Raw genomic sequence first — 21,574 nt, 5'->3', positions numbered from 1 at the left:
CATGTCGGGTGATGTCGTGCCATCATGTCGGGTGATGCCGTGCCATCATGTCGGGTGATGCCGTGCCATCATGTCGGGTGATGCCGTGCCATCATGTCGGGTGATGCCGTGCCATCATGTCGGGCGATGCCGTGCCATCATGTCGGATGATGCCGTGCCATCATGTCGGGCGATGCCGTGCCATCATGTCGGATGATGCCGTGCCATCATGTCGGGTGATGTCGCGCCATCATGTCGGGTGATGTCGTGCCAATATGTCAGGTGATGTCGTGCCAACATGTCAGGTGATGTCGTGCCAATATGTCAGGTGATGTCGTGCCGACATACAACCCCTGCAATTGTGTGATGTGTTGCACACAACACGTGTTGCATCGCGCGCAACACAAGCCCATGTCTGTTGCCGCGCAGCAGCTTGTGCTGCAGCTCCTAATTTGCTCTCGCTTCTAATTGAAAATGTCACTATATGCTCGTTACATTCAGTAACTTTGTTACGCCTTCCACAGCTCTAGACAATATTGATGTATAGACCTAAACCAACGCATGCATCAACGTCCACTTCTCCTTATCTCAGAATAATTAATAAACCTCGTTAAATTTACGCCAATTAGTGGACCACTGGAGTGAGGCGCGGGCAGCGAGCGTCAGCGCAATGCCTGCGCTCGCTTGCCCAGGAACAGCGCGCGAATTCGGCAGATATTACCCCACCACACCCGTCCTTCCCCCCACCACACCCGTCCTCCTTCCCCGCTATACCCGTCCTCCTCCCCGCTATACCCACCCCACCACCCCCGTCGGAAGGGGGAGGCCCCGCGGTCGCGGCGTGACGCAAGCAGATCGGCTGCTGACGTCATCCACACGAAGCTGTGCCTCTGCTGTGCTTGAAATTGCAGAGCGCGCCTGTACCAGCGCTTGATATTGCACAGCGCGCCTGTACCAGCGCTTGATATTGCACAGCGCGCCTGTACCAGCGCTTGATATTGCACAGCACGTTGCACAGCACGCCTGTACCGTCCCCGCAACGGCGCACAGAGATCCCCGGACCCATGCAATATAAGTAAGCTTATCAACTGAATAACACGATAAGAGGATTAAATGAATGCAATTAATCGGGCTAATACAAGAATGAGAATTTTCTGTGGCACACTGAAGTTACAAATTGTGTTGCTAAGAAATATACAATGCAGTCTTCTTTGCTTCGTAATCCTCAGCGGTCCCATTAACTCCTCATCATGATGATTTTTCCACCAGCCGAGGAGCAACGATAGCCCCTCGAACCTTTGCGTGTCTGCAAACTGAGGGGAGCTGAGGGCACGTCCAGAAATACCCATCCATATGGCCGTAACAGCAAGCTGGTCTTAACACCATATGTAAGCGTCCACCTGGAAACTGAGGGGAGCTGAGGGCACGTCCAGAAATACCCGTCCATATGGCCGTAGCAGCAAGCTGGTCCTAACACCATATGTAAGCGTCCACATGGAAACTGAGGGGAGCTGAGGGCACGTCCAGAAATACCCGTCCATATGGCCGTCGCAGCAAGCTGGTCCTAACACCATATGTAAGCGTCCGCTCTCACCAATTCAACACAAAGCTCGCATAATATCACGACAAATAATAATTATATCAGAATTCAGAGTAAACAAACTAGTAAAAATTAATTCCCCGAAATTTTTTTAATACTTCTCTGGGTAACTCTTGTTAGTCAAGCTATTAGATTAGAATGGTATTGACGCCTCAAAATAAATTCGAGGACAAATGGTTCAAAATATGCGAGTATTTGAAGTGAGAAGAGAAACTAACACTGGCACGCGAGTCACAGCTAGCTAGCCGTAGGTGGCGGTTAGGTGTGATTAAGCTGGAATATTTAGTGTGACAACAAATCCTACAAAATTAAAGGTCATTTCTTGACCTTTGGCAAAGCACAAGTTCTTTAATCCTCTATAATCTCACGCTAAATAATACATCACTTAGTATCAAACCAATAACGTCTTCCTCGTGTGCTGCATCCAGAATATTGTCTATGTTTACATAGCCTTAATTAACAGCAATTACTCTTGCGATTTGCCAGAAAGAGAAATGCTATTCGAACTTGTACATTTCAGGAAATAATTATTGAAATTGCGCGATGCTTCACAATGAATACCTTTTCCTGTTAATTTTCCTACAGAGAAACAAATGTCACGTCACGCTTCAAATGACACGCTTCATTAATCTCTTCAGAAGAAGACATACATGAAGTGTATAATTATGTATATATTATATGAATACAATTGGGAAGTTGTTGCAATAGCAACCAATAATATCAGCTCTACTGCACAACAATTATATATCGTGCGTAAGAAATAGCCTAATGAACTCGCATCAGATACAGAGATATTTCAAGAGCAGGAAGACTCCACCCTTGGAATGGCCATTAAAGGACCTCATTGTAAACGCCTTCGTAAATTGCGGCCGGAGACATCACACCGCTGCCTCCCACGCAGGAGCGATTCTCGACAAAAAATCACGGACCAAACACTTATCAATATAAAGACGCCCATACAGAAGCTGAGCGCACTGCATATAGCAACACTATAACCCAACCCGTCGCAAGGGACAAGCGGAGTGACCAGCGGAAATTTCAGGATTTCTCGAGTCACGACGGATATATGCGGGTGTTGACGTGGCAGGTAACTTGGTCTTACGTGGCAGGTAACTTGGCCTTACGTGGCAGGAAACTTGGCCTTACATGGCAGGTAACTTGGCCTTACGTGGCAGGAAACTTGGCCTTACGTGGCAGGTAACTTGGCCTTACATGGCAGGTAACTTGGCCTCACGTGGCAGGTAACTTGGCCTTACGTGGCAGGTAACTTGGCCTGACGTGGCAGGTAACTTGGCCTTACGTGGCAGGAAACTTGGCCTTACGTGGCAGGTAACTTGGCCTTACATGGCAGGTAACTTGGCCTCACGTGGCAGGTAACTTGGCCTTACGTGGCAGGTAACTTGGCCTCACGTGGCAGGTAACTTGGCCTTACGTGGCAGGAAACTTGGCCTTACGTGGCAGGTAACTTGGCCTTACATGGCAGGTAACTTGGCCTGACGTGGCAGGAAACTTAGCCTCACGTGGCAGGAAACTTAGCCTCACGTGGCAGGTAACTTGGCCTTACGTGGCAGGTAACTTGGCCTTACGTGGCAGGTAACTTGGCCTTACGTGGCAGGTAACTTGGCCTTACGTGGCAGGTAACTTAGCCTTACAACATCACGACGGATATAAGGTGGCCGTTGAGGCGACTTCATTAAGCTCGATTTTGCTGCAGCGGAAGCGCTATACGCAATGATGTGGCGTATAGGACATAACATGTTTCTTTATAGGATTAGGGAAATGTGAGCTAAGAATACAGAGTACAATAAACGAGATAAATACTCTCTCAACGAAAAATATCATGCAGAATATGTAATTATGTAATCGTAAAATATGTCTCCACTGGATTTACTTAGCAGCCTTGCCATACGCATTATGTAAAAATGGAGCATGGCATATAGGAAGTCAATTGATGGCCCTGAGATAACGGTAAATGGGTGAGCAGTTCATCACACATCATCGTCAGGACGGTCAGCACACGTCTTAGAACACATCTACGGCGCTGACATGCCGAATAAAGACGATCTCTGCGCACGCTAACGAGCTTGCGGACAACGGACATCAATAACGGACGTAGTTGAAGGTGAATATATGAGATTAATGCATGGAAAATTGACAAAGATAGCGGGTTTAGCTATCATTGACAGTATTAAATTAACTAAAGATAATTTAGCGATATGGAGCTGCGTGCCGCCTTAAATGCTTGAGGAACTGTGCAGAAGAGACTGGCCATGAGGATGGACCATAGGAGTTTAGCAGCGTGGCCATTAGGATAAACCATTATGTTTAGCAGCGTGGTCATTAGGATGGACCATTATGTTAGCAGCGTGGCCATCAGGATGGACCATAGGAGTTTAGAAGCGTGGCCATTAGGATAAACCATTATGTTTAGCAGCGTGGCCATCAGGATGGACCATAGGAGTTTAGCAGCGTGGCCATTAGGATAAACATTATGTTCAGCAGCGTGGCCATGAGGATGGACCATTATGTTAGGCAGCGTACGTTTTCATGTCAAGACAAGAGGCGATGGCTACTGAAGCCACGCCCTACCCAAAATCGCTCAGTTAAATCACAGGCGCATGCTTTGCCATTAGTCTCCAAGATAACCATCCTGTAATTCCATTCTATTAATATAATTTCTTAAAATACACACGATCCGTGAGCTGCCTCTACTATGGGGATGAAGTGAGGTTGTCTGTTCCGTTTATTCCGCGGAATGTGGTACAGAGAACGGTGAATAATGTTATTTAATTTTCAGAAGAGTACTACAAGTTCACCCAAAATTCTTGCGGTAAGGGAACCATGCCAGAGGAACGCTTGGGTCCTCGCTCCGCACAAGTACACATCGTCAGGCAGGTTATGTAATCTAAAGCAAGATCAATGCATATAAAATAAGTCCGGTTGTACACACTATTACAATTTGTAGCTGCAGAAGTGCTCCAAGATCAATGTGCGCAAGGTCGATGTAAATTCAGTAATTACAAGCCATTTATTTGGGCCTGCAGCTGTTGTAGCAACTTCACTGTTTGCAGCAGAAAAAGAATTAATTATAAGCTAATAGTTTGTACCTTCACCTGTGGCGGCAACTGCGCGGAATGCAGCAGTAAATGCATTAATCTTATTAAATAAATGCATTAAATGCATCAATCAGTGACCCTTACATAGTTGTTGCAACGCTAAGTGCAGGCTTTGAAACAACGAAATAACGAAGGAGCGCCATCCTTTAATTGCTGCTCCAATAAACTGAAGTTGTTTTATTAAACCTGCAGACTAAAAGTTAACAACGCAGTTAATACTTGGAATTGATCCTAGGGCTGAAGATTTGAGTTGTATAAGAAACCATCTACCTATAATTTTAAACTAATATATATTACCTAATAGCAATTATAAAAATTATCCGGTTAAAATGTAGCACAAGTTTAACTGAGTGCTTTAAAAATGTGGGCAGATGATACATTGATTGGAACGTCACGTATTAATTTAGCTCGAGGAAAGTATACGGTTAATAGTAAAATATACCGTAAATATATACGATACAAAAAATGCTTGATGTAAGATATCCCCAAGACAAGAAGATTTCTCGGACATCATTAATTAAATGAGTTCTCTGATGAAAAATTTCAGGATATAAATCGGCAGTAATAAGAGGTTAAATAAATGGAAAGCATTCCAATATATATTTTACGTATAATTAAGTAGTGGAATCTTAGCTGCATGAGGGGACGTCGGTTAAATGAACGCGGATGAGGAATGCTTTATTATGAGTCAGCGAGTAAAGTCCAACAGAAATGCCATGAAGAGAACGCCACATCATTCAGAGTCCGAGAAAGTGTATGTCATGCCCAATACTCTTAACTTGACGATTCTCAGCACGTACGAGCGACTGACCACAAACGCGAAGAGTCTTCAGAAAAAATAAGTTAAATATGCCGCAACGACACAGAATTTGCAGGCCTTGAGAAACGCTCGCGTCCGACGATGTAGGATTGAGTTTTATTTGCTCTTGCGCGCGCATGTATCCACATTAGGATTTTAATACGAGTACGTACATCCTTTCCCAAAAATTACGCAAATTTCACGGAAATTCAAAATCAGTCTTCACTCATCTAATACAGTCTTCACTCATCTAATGTACAGTCTTCTCTTATCTAATGTACAGTCTTCTCTTATCTAATGTACAGTCTTCTTTTATCTAATGTACAGTTTCCACTTATTTAACGTACAGTCTTCTTTTATCTAATGCACAGTCTTCACTTATGTAACGTACAGTCTTCTCTTATATAAAGTACAGCCTTCACTTATGTAACATACAGCCTTCTCTTATCTAACGTACAGTCGTCACTTATCTAACGTACAGTCGTCACTTATCTAACGTACAGTCTTCACTCATCTAATATACAGTCGTCGTTCATCTAATGTACCGTGTAACGTACGTAGTCTTCAAGTAACGTACAGCCTTCTCTTATCTGAAGTACAGTCATTACTTGTGTAACGTACAGTATAACACAGCCTCAATGAAGCCTCAAGTGGGGAAGGCCAGGAACAAACTTGCTCCTGAGACAAGAAACTGCCACGTGGGCGGTGAAGGTGAGCACGCGTGGCGGCTATACAGTGGGCGTGGGTCATCCTGACACACTCAGTACCTTTAAAGCACCTTTACGATGCAGCTTTTATATGTGATCACGAACATGCAACAAATCACACACATATAAGTTTTAACACCCACTCGCATATTAAAGAAACTTCTGTTCCATGACAACTCATGGACACATTTCAAAGAGCTCACATTTCACACATTTTCACATTCAAGAGCTCACATTTCACACATTTTCACATTCAAGAGCTCACATTCCACATTTCTTCTTATTGATATAGCCATCAATACAGTGGAGAATAAATCACGTTCGAAAAGCATACCCAGTATGTCGCTCCAATCTGTAACGGTGTTATCATAGCGGCAGATAAGGGATTAACAGAGCTCAACTTATATACGCAGCTCACAAAATTCATATCAAATTGATAAGCAATGAGAAACATAAACTTTTATTTAGTGGCAGCTATTGAGGAAATAAATTCGAATTTTTAAATGTAAAACTAGCTGACTTGAAACGTCAATTAAAAAAAACTTAGGCAGCAATTTGAGAAACTTAAGCATGGATGTCTGACAATAAAAACAATAAAGAGAAGGCGAAATTATGCAAACACTTACATAAAAGTAATAAACGAAAAATTAAACGTTTATTCAATACATGAAAAAGTCCATCAGGACGTCAGCAGAAATAAGCAAGAACCGCAAAATAAATTCATTCACTATAGTCCATACTCATAATGTTCCACCTGTCAAATGTGACAAGCGCAGTGTTGTCCAAAGACATGACAAGATTGACTCGACAATGTAGAGAAGCTAAACCAGAGGGTATATTGAGAATAGCTGGTAGGCGCTACGACGCGAGCTACAAGTTAGACTTGTGTAGGCGCTACGATACAAGCTACAAGTTAGACTTGTGTACATCTACAAGTTAGGCAAGAGCGCGGCCGCTGCGACGATCGCCACCGGATGCGTAGCGCAGCGGATGTAGTGGCCAGGCAGCGCGCGAGACGAACAGTCGCCAACTCTCTCAGGCTGAAGTTATGAACACTACTTGTTTAACTCGCCTGCAAATAGTGCTGCTAAATTTAACATCACGAGTAGATTTTAACGAATAGTGACGAACGGATAGTTGTTGGAAATTATGCACTGAGGATTGACCAATATTTAACGCATACGCTGACCATTTGACCGAAGAAAACAGGGCGCTGACAATTTGGCAAAGGAAGACAGAGGACGCCGACCATTTGACCAAGGAGGACGCTGAATATTTGACCAACTCCGAATTGAGAACAAGCAAGAACGAAGGAAAAAAAGAGAGCATGATAGCTGAGAACGGCAACAGACACACGAACAACAGAACACGGAGCAGCAACAACAAGCATATGAACAGGAAAGCTGAGAACGGCTACAGGCACCCAGGATACGGTGAGCGTAGAGCGACAACAAGCACAAATGAGAACAGGTCTCGCAGCGAGCGACTAGGCGGCAACCGCACCTGGTCGCCAGGGCATAGCAGCGGCAGTGAAAGTGATGCGCCAGAAACCAACGCAGCACCAGGTGTACTGCATTATTATACGCTAGCTAAGAGCAGGGACCAGCGCGCCACCGGGTGTACTGCAGTATTATACGCAAACTAAGCGTAGGGACTTATTATACGCTAACTAAGAGCAGGGACCAGCGCGCCACCGGGTGTACTGCAGTATTATACGCTAACTAAGAGCAGAGACCAGCGCACCACCGGGTATACTGCAGTATTATACGCTAAATAAGCATACATTCAATCAATTAAACATGCTTTATGAACGTCACATCTATTCACTCGCCGAATAATGAACGTCACATCCAACAACTTCACTTTCGTTTTCATCGCTCGAGTTGCTCACCACTCGTTATTTTGGCAGGCATGTTTACCCTTATACATCCATTAGTATACAAATGGTCTACATTACAAGTAATGAAATCACACACTGAATCATTAACTCTCATAATATTCCAAAGGTGTTAAGCTGCCACGTCTATATACGGTCTTGAGTGACAATCGTAGCCCCAAAAGTTGCAGGTAAGGTTAGGTAAGTATAAAAGACGCCATACAAATAGAGCCATCGCGAACAACTATACCTTCACTTGTGTCGATTTGATTTGAAGGATTAACGGCAAAGGAATGCACGATATGTTCTATATGATTTTTCTTCAATTCACTTCGTGTAATGAACGAGTGAGTCCATTCAGTGATGAGATTCTTGTACATGTAACTAACACTGTTGCAATGCCATCTAAGAACACACGCGAGGTTAAAAACAAATCAATCGGAAATAAGCAACTCACACAGAATTTAATATTTCTGGACTTTTCCTGCAGGGAAATTGCTCAACAATGAAAGTTTAGAAACCAGCTGATCACGACAAACACGGAGTAGCAGCACTTTAACGAGCACGCATCGAGCTACTGAGCGAAAGAACACAATATGCGATGAAGTCAAGTTAGGCAAGGGAATATATGATGAGATAGACTCGACGTCAGATGCTCTCCATACAAAGGCAGGCTTGTACTCAAGTACAGAGGTATCGTGCGATGGTGCGCATCACTTCACAGCAACATCACTCCACACATGCATAGTAGCGCGATGCCGTGATAAAGTTCATGTTGAATGTTTTGTTCAGAAGAACAGGCAACACACGGTAGTTTGTGTTTTATGGTCTTACATTTATTGTACGCATTCAATACCTGCGCGATCGTTGCAAAGCAATGAAGCGAGGCATATCAAGAGGGCATTCTAGATATGACGTGTTTATTGAAGTTTATTACCAGTCTATCAAGAGCGTTACCATTCAATAAGAAAAGGATAATTCTGTTCGTAGTTTCATTGAATGAAAGGTGGGGAAAAAACTTATTGGAATTATGTAATCATCATAGAATTTGGTGGTAAATGATTTATTAATGACAACATTAGAGGTAAAAATTATTACTCATGATGATACGATAACATACGGTGGAGTAAGAATAAGATATTTTTTGAACTACGATAAAGATATTCCAGCGAATGTATTCGTCTCGGTGTGATGAACTTTACGACACAAGGAGGAATTGGATATTATGGGGCGGTCGTAAATTTTTTTGGCCATTTACAGGTTACTCGTAAATCCTATGAACAAAAAACTTGGGGCAATACATAATTCGAAAAAAATATTTGGTCCATTTTTGCAATAAGATAACTTTTAAATGATTTAAAAGGAAAAAATACCAACAGGAATCTCCATATTTTCATTGAACACGTTCGAGTGACCCGCTCCATCATTCGTTAAAAACTTCAATAATATATAAAATCATGATTAATAATTATATTTGTATAGTATATAATTATATTAGTATTATTAGTATATATTAGTATATATTATATTAGTATTAGTATAATTATATAATAATTATATTAGTATATATTAATCAGGAGTATACAGTTGAAATTATGGTGAATTTAATTGACATTTTCTTGCTTATAAATTCACGGTTAATTTTAGATTACAGCACACTAACGAAAGAATCATTTTTGTTCCGAACAGACAAGCCATTGTTAGACGGTCTCTAATGAAGACCTAACGCAATTTCTCGTCTGTATTTCTGTCTCGGAAAACTTGACGCAAATCTCGGCGTAGGCTTAGCTCAGATGCGGCAATAGGACTACCATATACTAATACATACTAATATCCACTTCTACTAATTACTGTTTCAATCAACTACTACATAATATAATGCAGTAATTACAACATTCGGCAGCCTGTTATAGGACTTTTGTGGCTAATTGACTACTATAAATTCGAACAACTGACCAAAGTGGCGCTAAACGTTAGCGGTAGCAGCCTAGCAGTAGCACCGGCACCGCGTTACGCCCTAGTGAAACGCGTTCAGCACGCATCAAGTGTAAAGTAACACGGTAACCCGATACTAAGTCCGCCGCCATATTAAATGTCGTCAATATTTTCAGTAGTCGCAGCTCTGGCAGCAAGAGTTTACGTCTACCGCCGTAGCGAGATTACCGTCCTCGATCAGTATGGGACAGAAGGTTAAAACGTGACTTATACGCGTGACGCTTCAACTCTAAAGCAACAACACCGCAACACGGTGGCGGTGCACAGCGACGTGGTAGAGGCACTGCAACGCGGAGGTAGTGCAACGAGATGGCAGTGCACAGCGACGAGGTGGAGGCACTGCAACGCGGAGGTAGTGCAACGAGATGGCAGTGCACAGCGACGAGGTAGAGGCACTGCAACGCGGAGGTAGTGCAACGAGATGGCAGTGCACAGCGACGAGGTGGAGGCACTGCAACGCGGAGGTAGTGCAACGAGATGGCAGTGCACAGCGACGTGGTAGAGGCACTGCAACGCGGAGGTAGTGCAACGAGATGGCAGTGCACAGCGACGAGGTGGAGGCACTGCAACGCGGAGGTAGTGCAACGAGATGGCAGTGCACAGCGACGTGGTAGAGGCACTGCAACGCGGAGGNGCTAACGCTATAACTTCTAGAATGACGCAAGCAAACGATGCTGTACTGGAGTTAGCGCTGACGCTATAACTTCTAGAATGACGCAAGCAAACGATGCTGTACTGGAGTTAGCGCTGACGTTATAACTTCTTGAATGTCGCAAGCAAACGATGCTGTACTGGAGTTGGCGCTAACGCTATAACTTCTAGAATGACGCAAGCAAACGATGCTGTACTGGAGTTGGCGCTAACGCTATAACTTCTAGAATGACGCAAGCAAACGATGCTGTACTGGAGTTAGCGCTGACGTTATAACTTCTTGAATGACGCAAGCAAACGATGCTGTACTGGAGTTGACGCTAACGCTATAACTTCTAGAATGACGCAAGCAAACGATGCTGTACTGGAGTTAGCGCTGACGCTATTAAGCTACAGGCAGCGTACGGCCAACAGCGGAGCGAATGAATGGACGCTTCCATAAGAGGACATTTGAGGGGGCCAAGAGAGCCGAAAAAATCAGACATTTAAATCTGACAAGTTTTGAAACACATTCTTGATATTGTTGTTATCACTTTAAGGCTGCTAGTAGGTCGTACAGAGTTGAGATGTTCATGGTAACTATCGAGACTTATGAACATTTCAAGATAAGGATAAAGATAACCAGGACGCAGCTCTACACACACACGCTCACACGACCAAGGCCAGAGCCACACTGAGATGCTCGGGCTGCAGCAGCAGCATGAGTCCCTTTTCTGGACAGTAGAGGAGTGAACCTTTAGCCCTCAGATTTATCCTTACCCTCAAGTCTTCAGGTTATTTTCAGCTCTAGGATTTACTACTTACACCTCCTACATATACCGAGCCTATATGACTTTTGGCTTTCAAACGAAGAACTTAAATTTTTAAACAACTAGTCGTTGCAGCTTGGGTTCTAGCACGCTGGTTTAGAGGGCTCAATTTGGGCTTAATTTTTGCTATTCTTGGCGTTACTTCGGCGTTACTAAGCAACACGGGGCACTAGCCGTTAACTAAGCAACACGGGGCACTAGCCGTTAACTAAGCAACACGGGGCACTAGCCGTTAACTAAGCAACACGGCGCACTAGCCGTTAACTAAGCAACACGGCGCACTAGCCGTTAACTAAGCAACACGGCGCACTAGCCATTAACTAAGCAACACGGGGCACTAGCCGGTAACTAAGCAACACGGCGCACTAGCCGTTAACTAAGCAACACGGAGCACTAGCCGTTAACTAGCGACTTGCTTACCGTGTCATGGCTACCCTGAAGGCATCTCACCTGCAATAAAAAAATGTTCATTTACAACAATTTCACATGAAATTAGGTTGGTAAAACGTTATTTTTGACTGAAATAGCGGCAGGAAGGCAGTTTCAGCACACAAAATTGTGTAATAAACTTAAATTTATAGATTAGATAAATAGATGCAGTGCAATACTATAATTTTGTATACATAAAATTTAAATGTGAGTCCACATAAAAAAGGGCCAATAACTAAAACAAATACGAGCAGCAGATGGGAATTAAAAAGAATGAAAAGAGGGTGCGAAAAAACTTAATATAACGTATTCGTGGTCTTGAAAATAAATCTGATGCAGTGAATATTTTAAAACGATGGAGTTTTAAAAAATTATTCGAATGTGTGGTAAGAACCTTATACGATATACGTACATGACTAAATGACTTATCCTTTAATTGAGGCATCATCGCCAAAGGTCGCAATGTGACTGGTAATGAGACTTTTCAACTGCGCACGCTAACATCTGCGGCTGAATATCTACACAAAATATCGAGAAACGCATCGAGCAATTCTTATCCGATACCGAAACTTTATCTTTTAGGCCGTGACGGCAATAATTCAACATCTCACTCTGAACCAAGAAAAAATCTTTCACTCAATAAATAAATAAAATATAACTCAGTACTCACTGCAGTGAGTGACAGAGCGCGTATTTGCTCGTCGACGAAAACGTGAAGTCAGACGGATGACGTGCAGTCAGTGCAACAGACGGACAGACGGACATGGCGAGCACAATGGTGCATTTTTTCCATAAATGAGAAAATGCGCTAAAAATTTTCACCTGTAAATCAGCATCAGTTAAGCAAATGTTCTGTGAAGAAATGAGAGCCATCACATGGACGTATATAAGGCCTCTGCCACGGCAAGCGGCCACCAACACCCGCCACAGATGCTCCGACACGCGCGACGTCCACGCTACAACATCTCACTTCTATTTCGCTGCAGAAACTTGTTCCTCATCATTTTTATAACAGGCACTTCCTGTAGCAAACTAGAGTTATGCTACAGAAATTTTTTTTTGAATTGTAAGATTTCAAAGCGCTTGCAAGTGTAAATGAATTGAACTAAGGCGAGGTAAACACAAATGTGGAAAAATCCCCAAGAGGTTCGATACAAGCATGCATGCTCAACCGAAGAGCTGAATGGAATCTATGCCTGAGGAAATTGAGGAGCTTTGCCAACAAAACAAATTTAGATGGTCTCAATGTTTGGTTTGAAGTCAGCAATGAGGATTTTTCTACCGGACTGTTGTAATATAATTACATGAACACGAATAGAGCGCTATTCTTCCGTCACATCGATTAAGAACATACAAACTACGATTTAAACACTCTTACGTCGAAAAATACTGCGTGTGGAAAACAAGTGGCAGATACTTCAGGCCAAACTCTCCCACAACCCTTATTTACGCAACAATACTGTTATGGTTGCAACTCGAAAATTCAATGAACTACTTATCAGTAGAAAAAAATTCAAAATACCTGCGATCAATGCAAGAAGAAGATTCTTGGCTTTATTGATGTTCTTGAGGTACTTCATTTGGTGCGGCTCGGAGTAATTTCTTTCTCGTATTGTGATCCCGGAAACTTGTGTGCTAGCAGTTGTGCTCCTTGCACTACGGGTGACGTTATTTATCAGGTCGGGCAAAATGGACTCAACGGGACGAATTCCATCGTTAGAATTCAAATTTTTTGAATGAGGAACGGCAGAGTTGTTAGACTTGCAGCAGCAATTTCCCTCACATTTGCCATCGACAACAATATTGCCAGGAGAGCAACGGCACGTGCAGAGCTTGTTTTCGTATGCGCAAGTAGGGTTGTTTCCGACGCCCTCGTCACCGCTTCGGTTATTGCAACTGCTGCTGCTGCGACTATTGTTGTCGTCTTCATCGCTACACCGACTGTTACAACCACTATTGCAGCTCTCATAGAGTTCGGTGCTGCTCCGACTGTTGCAACCACTATTACAGTTCTCAGAAACTTCAGTGCTGCTCCGACTGTTATATCCACTGCTGTCACTGCCGCTGTTGCAATTTCTAGATTTCTCGTCACTGCCGCGACTATTATAACCACTACTATAGTTCTCAGTTCCACTGGCACTCGTATACTCAGTGCATACGTTAGGCTCAGTATCTACGCGGTCGCTATTGCAGCAACAACTACTGCAGTGACAGGTCACATCAAAGTTCTTGTTGGGTTTCCAAACGCCGCGGTCCTTACGGAGCTCCAATTTTGAGCCTCCTTTGCATATTGTTTTTGGTGCGGGATGCTGGGCAGTTTGATGAGATGCAAGGAGCAGATGATGCCTTCCCTCTGAGACGAGATGACCAGGAGTCATGTCAAATGAGTCCACGTTTAAGCTATCTCCATCAACGTGTTCAACGTTTATTATCAACGCTCTAGAACCCGAGTTGCATGTATCGAAAGGACCTAATTCGTCTACACTGAACTTCGAAGCATCGCTTGATTCGAGACTAGCGTCTTCCTTATGAATGGGTACTATGTCAGAATATAAGTTTACGCATTTCGTAGGCAACACCACAGAACTTTCATCAGAAAAAAGTTCGTTGGAGATACACAGGTTGACATTGTCGACATCAACTGCGTCTGACTTGACGTAGGTTGGGTATCTCGGGATGTTGACGTCGGCTCCTAACAGTTTATCGCTCAAGCGAAATCGCAGCAATTTTTTCAAGATTGAGAAACAGTCCGCCTCAGAAAAAGATTGTTCATGACTCTTCGGAGACATAAATGGCGTGTGGTTTTTTATTTCAATCGATTTGTGCCTTGATTGCGCACCAAACGATTTGTCGAGATCTGGGGTGAATACATCGTGAGTCAGGGAATAATTTTCGTTGCAACCGCTATGTCCGATGCACACAATGTTCCCATCACTGCATTGCCGCAGATTTTTTCCAGTAGTTTTTGCCATGGCGGGAATATTTCGTGAAAATTCCAGCGACGCAGCGCCATCGGTTTGTGTTCGAGGTAAGCTAGATTTCGCACTATGAAGACCGGCCAATTTACTCAACTTTATTCCAGCAGCTTCCACAATAGATTCTATGTTGGCTTCTTCGTCGACTAACTGCGCCTTAGAAGACGCAACGGCCGCTCCCAGGCTGTTGCTCGTCCATTCGTTGCAGGGAAGCGGCCCAAAGCTACGGACATTTTCGTCACTGAGATCTACGTCATTCGAGTAGTGCCGCGTAGAATTTTGGTCTAGTGATTGCGGTGTTCTTTTCGGACGACGTAAGTCCGCTTCAACGCCGCAATCAATTCTGCACTTCTCGTCTTTGCTTAAAATGTCACTACAATCAGACCGTAGAAACAGCACGCGGAACATAAACGCTATCAGGAAACGATCCAAACGAGAAAAATTATCAGCACGATCAGTCGATTGCACCTTCTTTGTTGGTATAATGCCGACCCTTGGATGCTCTTCAGTGATCGATTTTAGATTTTTGTTTGTATGCAAATCAGGATACTCCTGTTCAGACGGAGCAATAAAGTCATGGGCGACCGCTTCATCGTACAATCCAGCGCTCGCCTCAGCGCCGTACCAAGCGCCGCTCCTCAGGGAGATCAGCAGCGCCGGGTCATCGCCGTCTTCGGAAGGCATGGCTACGGCGCCCACGGGGCAAGTTGCGCAACTATAACATTCTGCAGTATTTATCAGTTAACAAAGCCTTTAAGTGTGATACTCGTGTTCCACCGATTTCGAAAAACCGTCCACCGTCCAAAGTACAACGCATCTGCTACTAGACGAACAATAAGCCTCCGTCCGAGGAATGCACAAAACAGGAGTTCTGCCGAAGCATCGTCTTGTTCTGCAGCCCAACGAAACTAGCGTCCCATCAGCGGACGTACTTGGCGCCGACATTTGGGGCGGCACAGCAACCCAAGTCAGTGTGAAGTGACGGTTTGTTTGCTGTCGATGAATATGTATATCAAGCACCGAGATCCGCAGGTCCGAATTTGTACCTCTCAGTTCGAAACTAGAGTAGGAAATTTCAGCTTTAGTAGTTGAGGGTAATTGGGCACCAGGACTGGTGTGGTTGTGGCTACGTCGCCGACTGTGGAGAACTGAGAGCAATCGCGAGCGCGCCTCACGAGAACGACTGGAAAATGCGCAGCGTTGAGAAGATCTGCTCACGGGTTTAGCAGCTAATCCCATCCCGGTCAGGTGTCAGGAACATGTGTTCACGAAGCACGTTCCTTGCATGTGTTGGGGCAGCACGTTCCTTGCATCTTGTATGTGTTCGGTACCCACAGCTTCTCTGCAGCACGTTGCTTTTAATACTAGACCGCACCATGCGCTATTGTGAAGCTCTAATAATAGACAGACCTATCACTGAAACCCGAATGTGTTATGAGCAATTTATAGTGAAGCCCTTCCTGCGATGGGTGATGGTGTGCCACTCATGATAGAGTGACCCATCACTGTACACCGCCGCAATGTATAGTTAACTCAGTTTTCGGAACCGCTCAAGTGAAGCCTCTCCCATACTCACATGGCATTCATTCAGGAGATTACGACCACATCCGCACTTATCAAACTTAAGAACTACGGGAAGCTGGCCTTGCATTCTCGCACATTCTTAAAGATACGGGAGGATTAGAAACCGGTAAGGAGGAAATATTTTCATTGAAAACCATTTGCGAAAAAATTTAAGAGCAAAAAATACAGGTATAACATGCTGAAATACATAAGTAGAAACAAAGCGCACACTATTCAACGTTAACTCGCTTACAATGGGCACGAAATCGCCAGATGAGTTTGTCTGCGGTGAATAAACTAAATGAAAACGCAGATCCAAGTTCGTCTATTAACGCGCATGAAATTAATACGTGCGAAAAAATTTCAAACTATAATTGTTTAATTGCCTTCTTACTGTTTGTAGACGTGGGACCAATTGATAAGATGTGAGAAAAGTCCTATTCAAATTAGCAAAAACAATAATGGAAGCAAAAAAAAATGTATACCACACTGTACCTCTCAACAGGCACTGGGAAAAATTCATGGTGATTAATAAAGTATAATGAAGATAATGTAACAAAACAAATTGAAACTATAATAATGATACATAATGAATTAAATTTTCCCTCTCTTGATTTTGGAACTTGCTTCAAATGGATGATTTAACCCTCCACCGCCGTACGTTACTCTCCGGGAACATAGCTTTCAACCTAAATTATACCTACGTAAACTATTGAGTGTATCAGCCTGAGGACGTTTGTACGCAACAGAGAACATTTTAAAGTTGTACGTGGCGGCAACCATCAGAGCAAGTCATTTTGCGCTCACTAGCAACATATCCTTTTCGGGAAGTAGGCTTGTGACAATATTTCTCCGGTTAGTCATGTCAGGCGGTAGAGGGTTAAATAAAGAGGCCGCCTAGCGCTCGTGTCTGACCTGGCTTGTGGAAGTCGGAGAATATCCTGCTGGTGGAGAGGGAGAGTCTTCGGCTGATGCGTGTGAACGCAGGGGTCACCGCACCCCCTGGAAACGTGGCAAATTATTCAGTGTCCAAATACTTGAGCAAACATCAACGCTATTTCTACCTACAGACGAAGTAATGAGCGATACCGCCAGTATACAGGTGTAAAATTACCCTTTGTACAGGGATAATATGTTGACCTTCGGCAAAGCTATGGTACCTAGAGGCCTGGTAACGAGAGCTAGCGTCAGCAGAGTAAAGTGTTAGCCCGTGACCGTTGTTTCGATATAGGATTTCGCACTCTCCCTGGAATATCAGCATTTGAACGCAACTGACTATCGCAATTTGAATCAACAAAACAAATAAAGAGTACGTCATAGCCTGAATATCAGCATTTGAACGCAAATGACTATCGCAATTTGCTTCAACAATACAAATAAAGAGTACGTCATAGCCTGAAATAATAAACTGTTTAGTTCGAAGCAGAACTGCACCGATATTATGCGACTTACAAGAATATCGCATCATTTATTACTGTACAGCAACTGAAATACTGCGAGTGAATGTAATAAAACTGATAAATCCAAACTGATTGAGTTATTTCATAACGGAAATTATTTCTCTGCTTTCAACATTATCCATTTCAAGATTGACATCATTCAATTTACCCAACAAATATTTGTATCATTACTCATAGATGATACATAAATATATGTATATAAATTAATATAAATATATTAAATGCTCATAAATATTTTTTTTAACATTGTTGATTTTACATCATTAATAATTCAACATACCGATATTTACGAAAATCTCACCCAGAGAGAACAGGTCTTGAATATTTCCTAATAGAAACTCCCCAGTGTTAAATAAGTTTACTACAAACATGATATCCATGCTGGGCAATACCTCGGATCGGCAAAATTTCAAATCGTTTTCAGAGTAATTTTCAACCTTCCGTTACAACTCTACACAGAAGAAAGGACTTCATTGTTATACATGACCTGCAATGAAGTGCGCTGAACAACTTGAAGCAACACAGACATAAACCTTACCACGATGTGGTCTTGAAACTTTCGTTGCCGTAAATGTAACAAAGTGGTTCACAAAATATGTTACATAGCTGACCAATCTAACATAAATCCATGAACACGTTACTCTCTTAGAAAATGTATTATCTATATATACTATCAAATCAAATGTCTCGGAGAGGAATTCAATTCGAAAAATTCTTAATACAGCCTAGTTTGAACCCAGCGTTGGAGAAAATAATAAGCCTGCTACTACTTAAACGAAGAATTGATTCCGTTTCATATCTTGCGGCTAATCCAACTTAAAATGTGAAAGAAGCCGGAAGAAAATGTTCAATCTGCCTTGTAACAAGTCTGCTGGGTAATGCTAGGCACGGTGCGGTCTTAGGTGTGGTAAATAAGTATATAATTAAAGTCTATCAAAATGCAAAATGGTTCGATCGTTAGGGCAAATATATCCCCTATATCTTCGGTAGGGGGTAAAACTAACCATTTAGGCAGTGAATAAAACTCACCATTTTTGTTGGCAGCAGCGTTCTGTTCGTCAAGCGTGAGGTGTTCGGCTAGTTCGCTGAGGCTGCCACTGTCATGGTACCGAGAGAACGTTTGTGATAGACGACGGCGAATGCGGCGCTGCAAACTCATGGTTGGGAGGCTGTGGTTTGGCAGAGCTCGTTACAGCAGGCTGGTGGCACGGCGTCGCTACAGCAGGCTGGTGGCACGGCGTCGCTACAGCAGGCTGGTCGCACGGCGTCGCTACAGCAGGCTGGTGGCACGGCGTCGCTACAGCAGGCTGGTGGCACGGCGTCGCTACAGCAGGCTGGTCGCACGGCGTTGAGATGAGTGGACGCAACGCGAGACAGCCATCGCGTACGATTGAAGGATTGCGTTAGGATCAAAGTTCACGGGCCGGTTGGTTGACGCGCGTTGGATGACAGAGAAATGGAACTCGGGTTCGCGCCTTATGGGTAGGAAATTTATAACTGTGACGGAAACAGGAATGAGTGATTGAAGCTACGTGAGCTCAGATGCAAAGTAGATTGTCGTATATTGCGACCAAGTTATAATGTAGGCTCGCTGACGCTCTCATCATTTAGAGAAGCGTATCATGTCAAAAAAAGAAGAGCTGGATGAGGAATGCTGTCGATGGTTAAAAGTTTCAATAGAATAATCCTGAGATCTTGGTGGTGCTCGAGTGCGCTGTGCCGTTGCAATCTTGCAATATCAATTTTCAATATCTTGAATTTCTTAGCAGTATATGTGCGAATATGTTTTTAGTAATCTTGGTCCCTCAGTTTGAACATGAGGGCTCGGATGTTACATTACTATACTAACATTCAAGTATGTTGCGATATTGTGCAGGATAACACGAAGGTTGTCGCAGGTACCATTGTATTTGTAGACAGAGGAGGCGATCACTAGTGAGTGACGCGACTGAAATGCAGCTTTGGAATGCAAAGTTTGTGCATGGAAAGTATTTGAAAACTCTAATAAAATTATACTAAAACTTTGAGCACTGCACAAGAGGAATACTGACTCGTGGTTGTTCGGTAGAACGATGAGATCTCGTAACACACAATATATGCGAGCGCTTTCGACGACATTTGACGCAAGCTTCAATACATGTGAAAGGACTACTCACAATTACGAGTGATATGCTGAACACTTGTGCTTATATAGAGATATATCAACAAGATAAGTAGTAATAATAATGTATAAAATATTTCTGCACGGTAGTTGAACAACTGAATTCATTGCAGGCGATGGCAAGGGTCGATTTGGGCAGGGCTTGTTTCCATGTCACATCTGACAATGAAAACAACTTGATGAGCATTCTTCTTGTGCGCATCAATCACATTCAGAAGATTTCAGGGCAGTTTATTACTCCATAAAGAAGAAGTACCAAGGCATCTTTATTCATTTCTTTGTAAATGGGCAGTAATTATAAGCGTGTATGCCAATGATCAATACACGTTCCTGTGTATATATTATACTCCCAGAAACAAGTTAGTAATTAAAGGCGGCCAAACAACAGATGCTCATCTGAACTCGTCTATCAGCAGTTATGTAATGTTACGTTATTCCTGTATCTTGGCCACTCAACACTTGATCACAAGTTGCAAACTAGTATTTCAAGAGCACAACTTCATTGTTCATTTACTAAAATATCTTTCACAGTTGGTCAAAGTATTAAATGTACTATATCCAGGAGTATTATATGTAGTATAAAACTTGGTCAAACAAATTCAGGTTCATAAAACCTATCGTAAATTGTTCACTAATGTTCAGTGGTGCAGGCTCTTATCTGGCACAGAAACTTTAGCACTTTATCTCTACATTAAATGCTCACCCAACTATTTCTAGAATCACTGATATTTAATTGCTAAAAATTTGAGCACCTGAAGTAGATCATAGATTATGATAGATAGATCAACTTGGTAGCAAAAAAATTAACAAATCTTGTATTGCTTTGGACATATAATTGTCAATAATGAAACTATATTGAAGCACTCAATAATCTCTCTAGCACCACTAGCAATTTTTAAAGCAGCAAGCAAGAGCACATTTTCAGTTCACAACAACTTTTATAATGACTATTTAGCCAATGTAAGGCACAGTACAGGTAAGGAAGCATCAATATCTCTATACACTAGATCAATCACAGTGGTTCAAGTCTAAATTTTCAGCCAGCAACATAATCACTAATACCACTTATTTTCCAGCAATTGTCACTGAAACTTAATAGTTCAGAACAATACTTTCAAAGCATCATTATCATTATTGCATTTGGCTTTTGATATTATGTAGGAAGTCATTAGCACATTATGATGTCTGTACATAAAATCCTGAAAATATAAAAATATCTTGGTTAAGTTGATAAAGCACTCATTGCCAAACTTGCTTACCTTGTCCCCAATAAATACTGGTTACCCCTACCACCAGGGATACACACAACATCAACACAGAAACATCCTTCACTGCTCCACAACAAGTCAATAATTATTCCTGGTGTAATTTTCCACCAGCATCTTGCCAACAAGGTTTTAACAGAACAAAATTGATTATTAGGATTTTTGTGAATAAATAATTCTCTTTTCTCT

At 42.8% G+C, this 21,574-nt stretch overlaps 1 protein-coding gene across 1 annotated transcript in view; it reads right to left on the bottom strand.

Annotated features, from left to right (window-relative positions):
* Positions 1–21,314, bottom strand: part of LOC108681632 (cyclin-dependent kinase 18) — a 43,839-nt gene extending 22,525 nt beyond the window's left edge. Inside the window, exons 1-2 of the mRNA XM_018170683.2 lie at positions 18,989–21,314; positions 17,415–17,501 (exon numbers count right to left, since the gene is read on the bottom strand). Of these exons, the coding sequence (XP_018026172.1) occupies positions 17,415–17,501; positions 18,989–19,118 (217 nt within the window). The 5' untranslated portion in view covers positions 19,119–21,314. The remainder of the gene's footprint in view (positions 1–17,414; positions 17,502–18,988) is intronic.
* Positions 21,315–21,574: the final 260 nt, after the last annotated feature.

This window comes from Hyalella azteca, unplaced genomic scaffold (genome assembly GCF_000764305.2).
Source record: "Hyalella azteca isolate HAZT.00-mixed unplaced genomic scaffold, Hazt_2.0.2 contig9747, whole genome shotgun sequence".
NCBI lineage: Eukaryota > Metazoa > Arthropoda > Malacostraca > Amphipoda > Hyalellidae > Hyalella > Hyalella azteca.
This window is presented reverse-complemented; position numbering and strand designations above follow the sequence as displayed.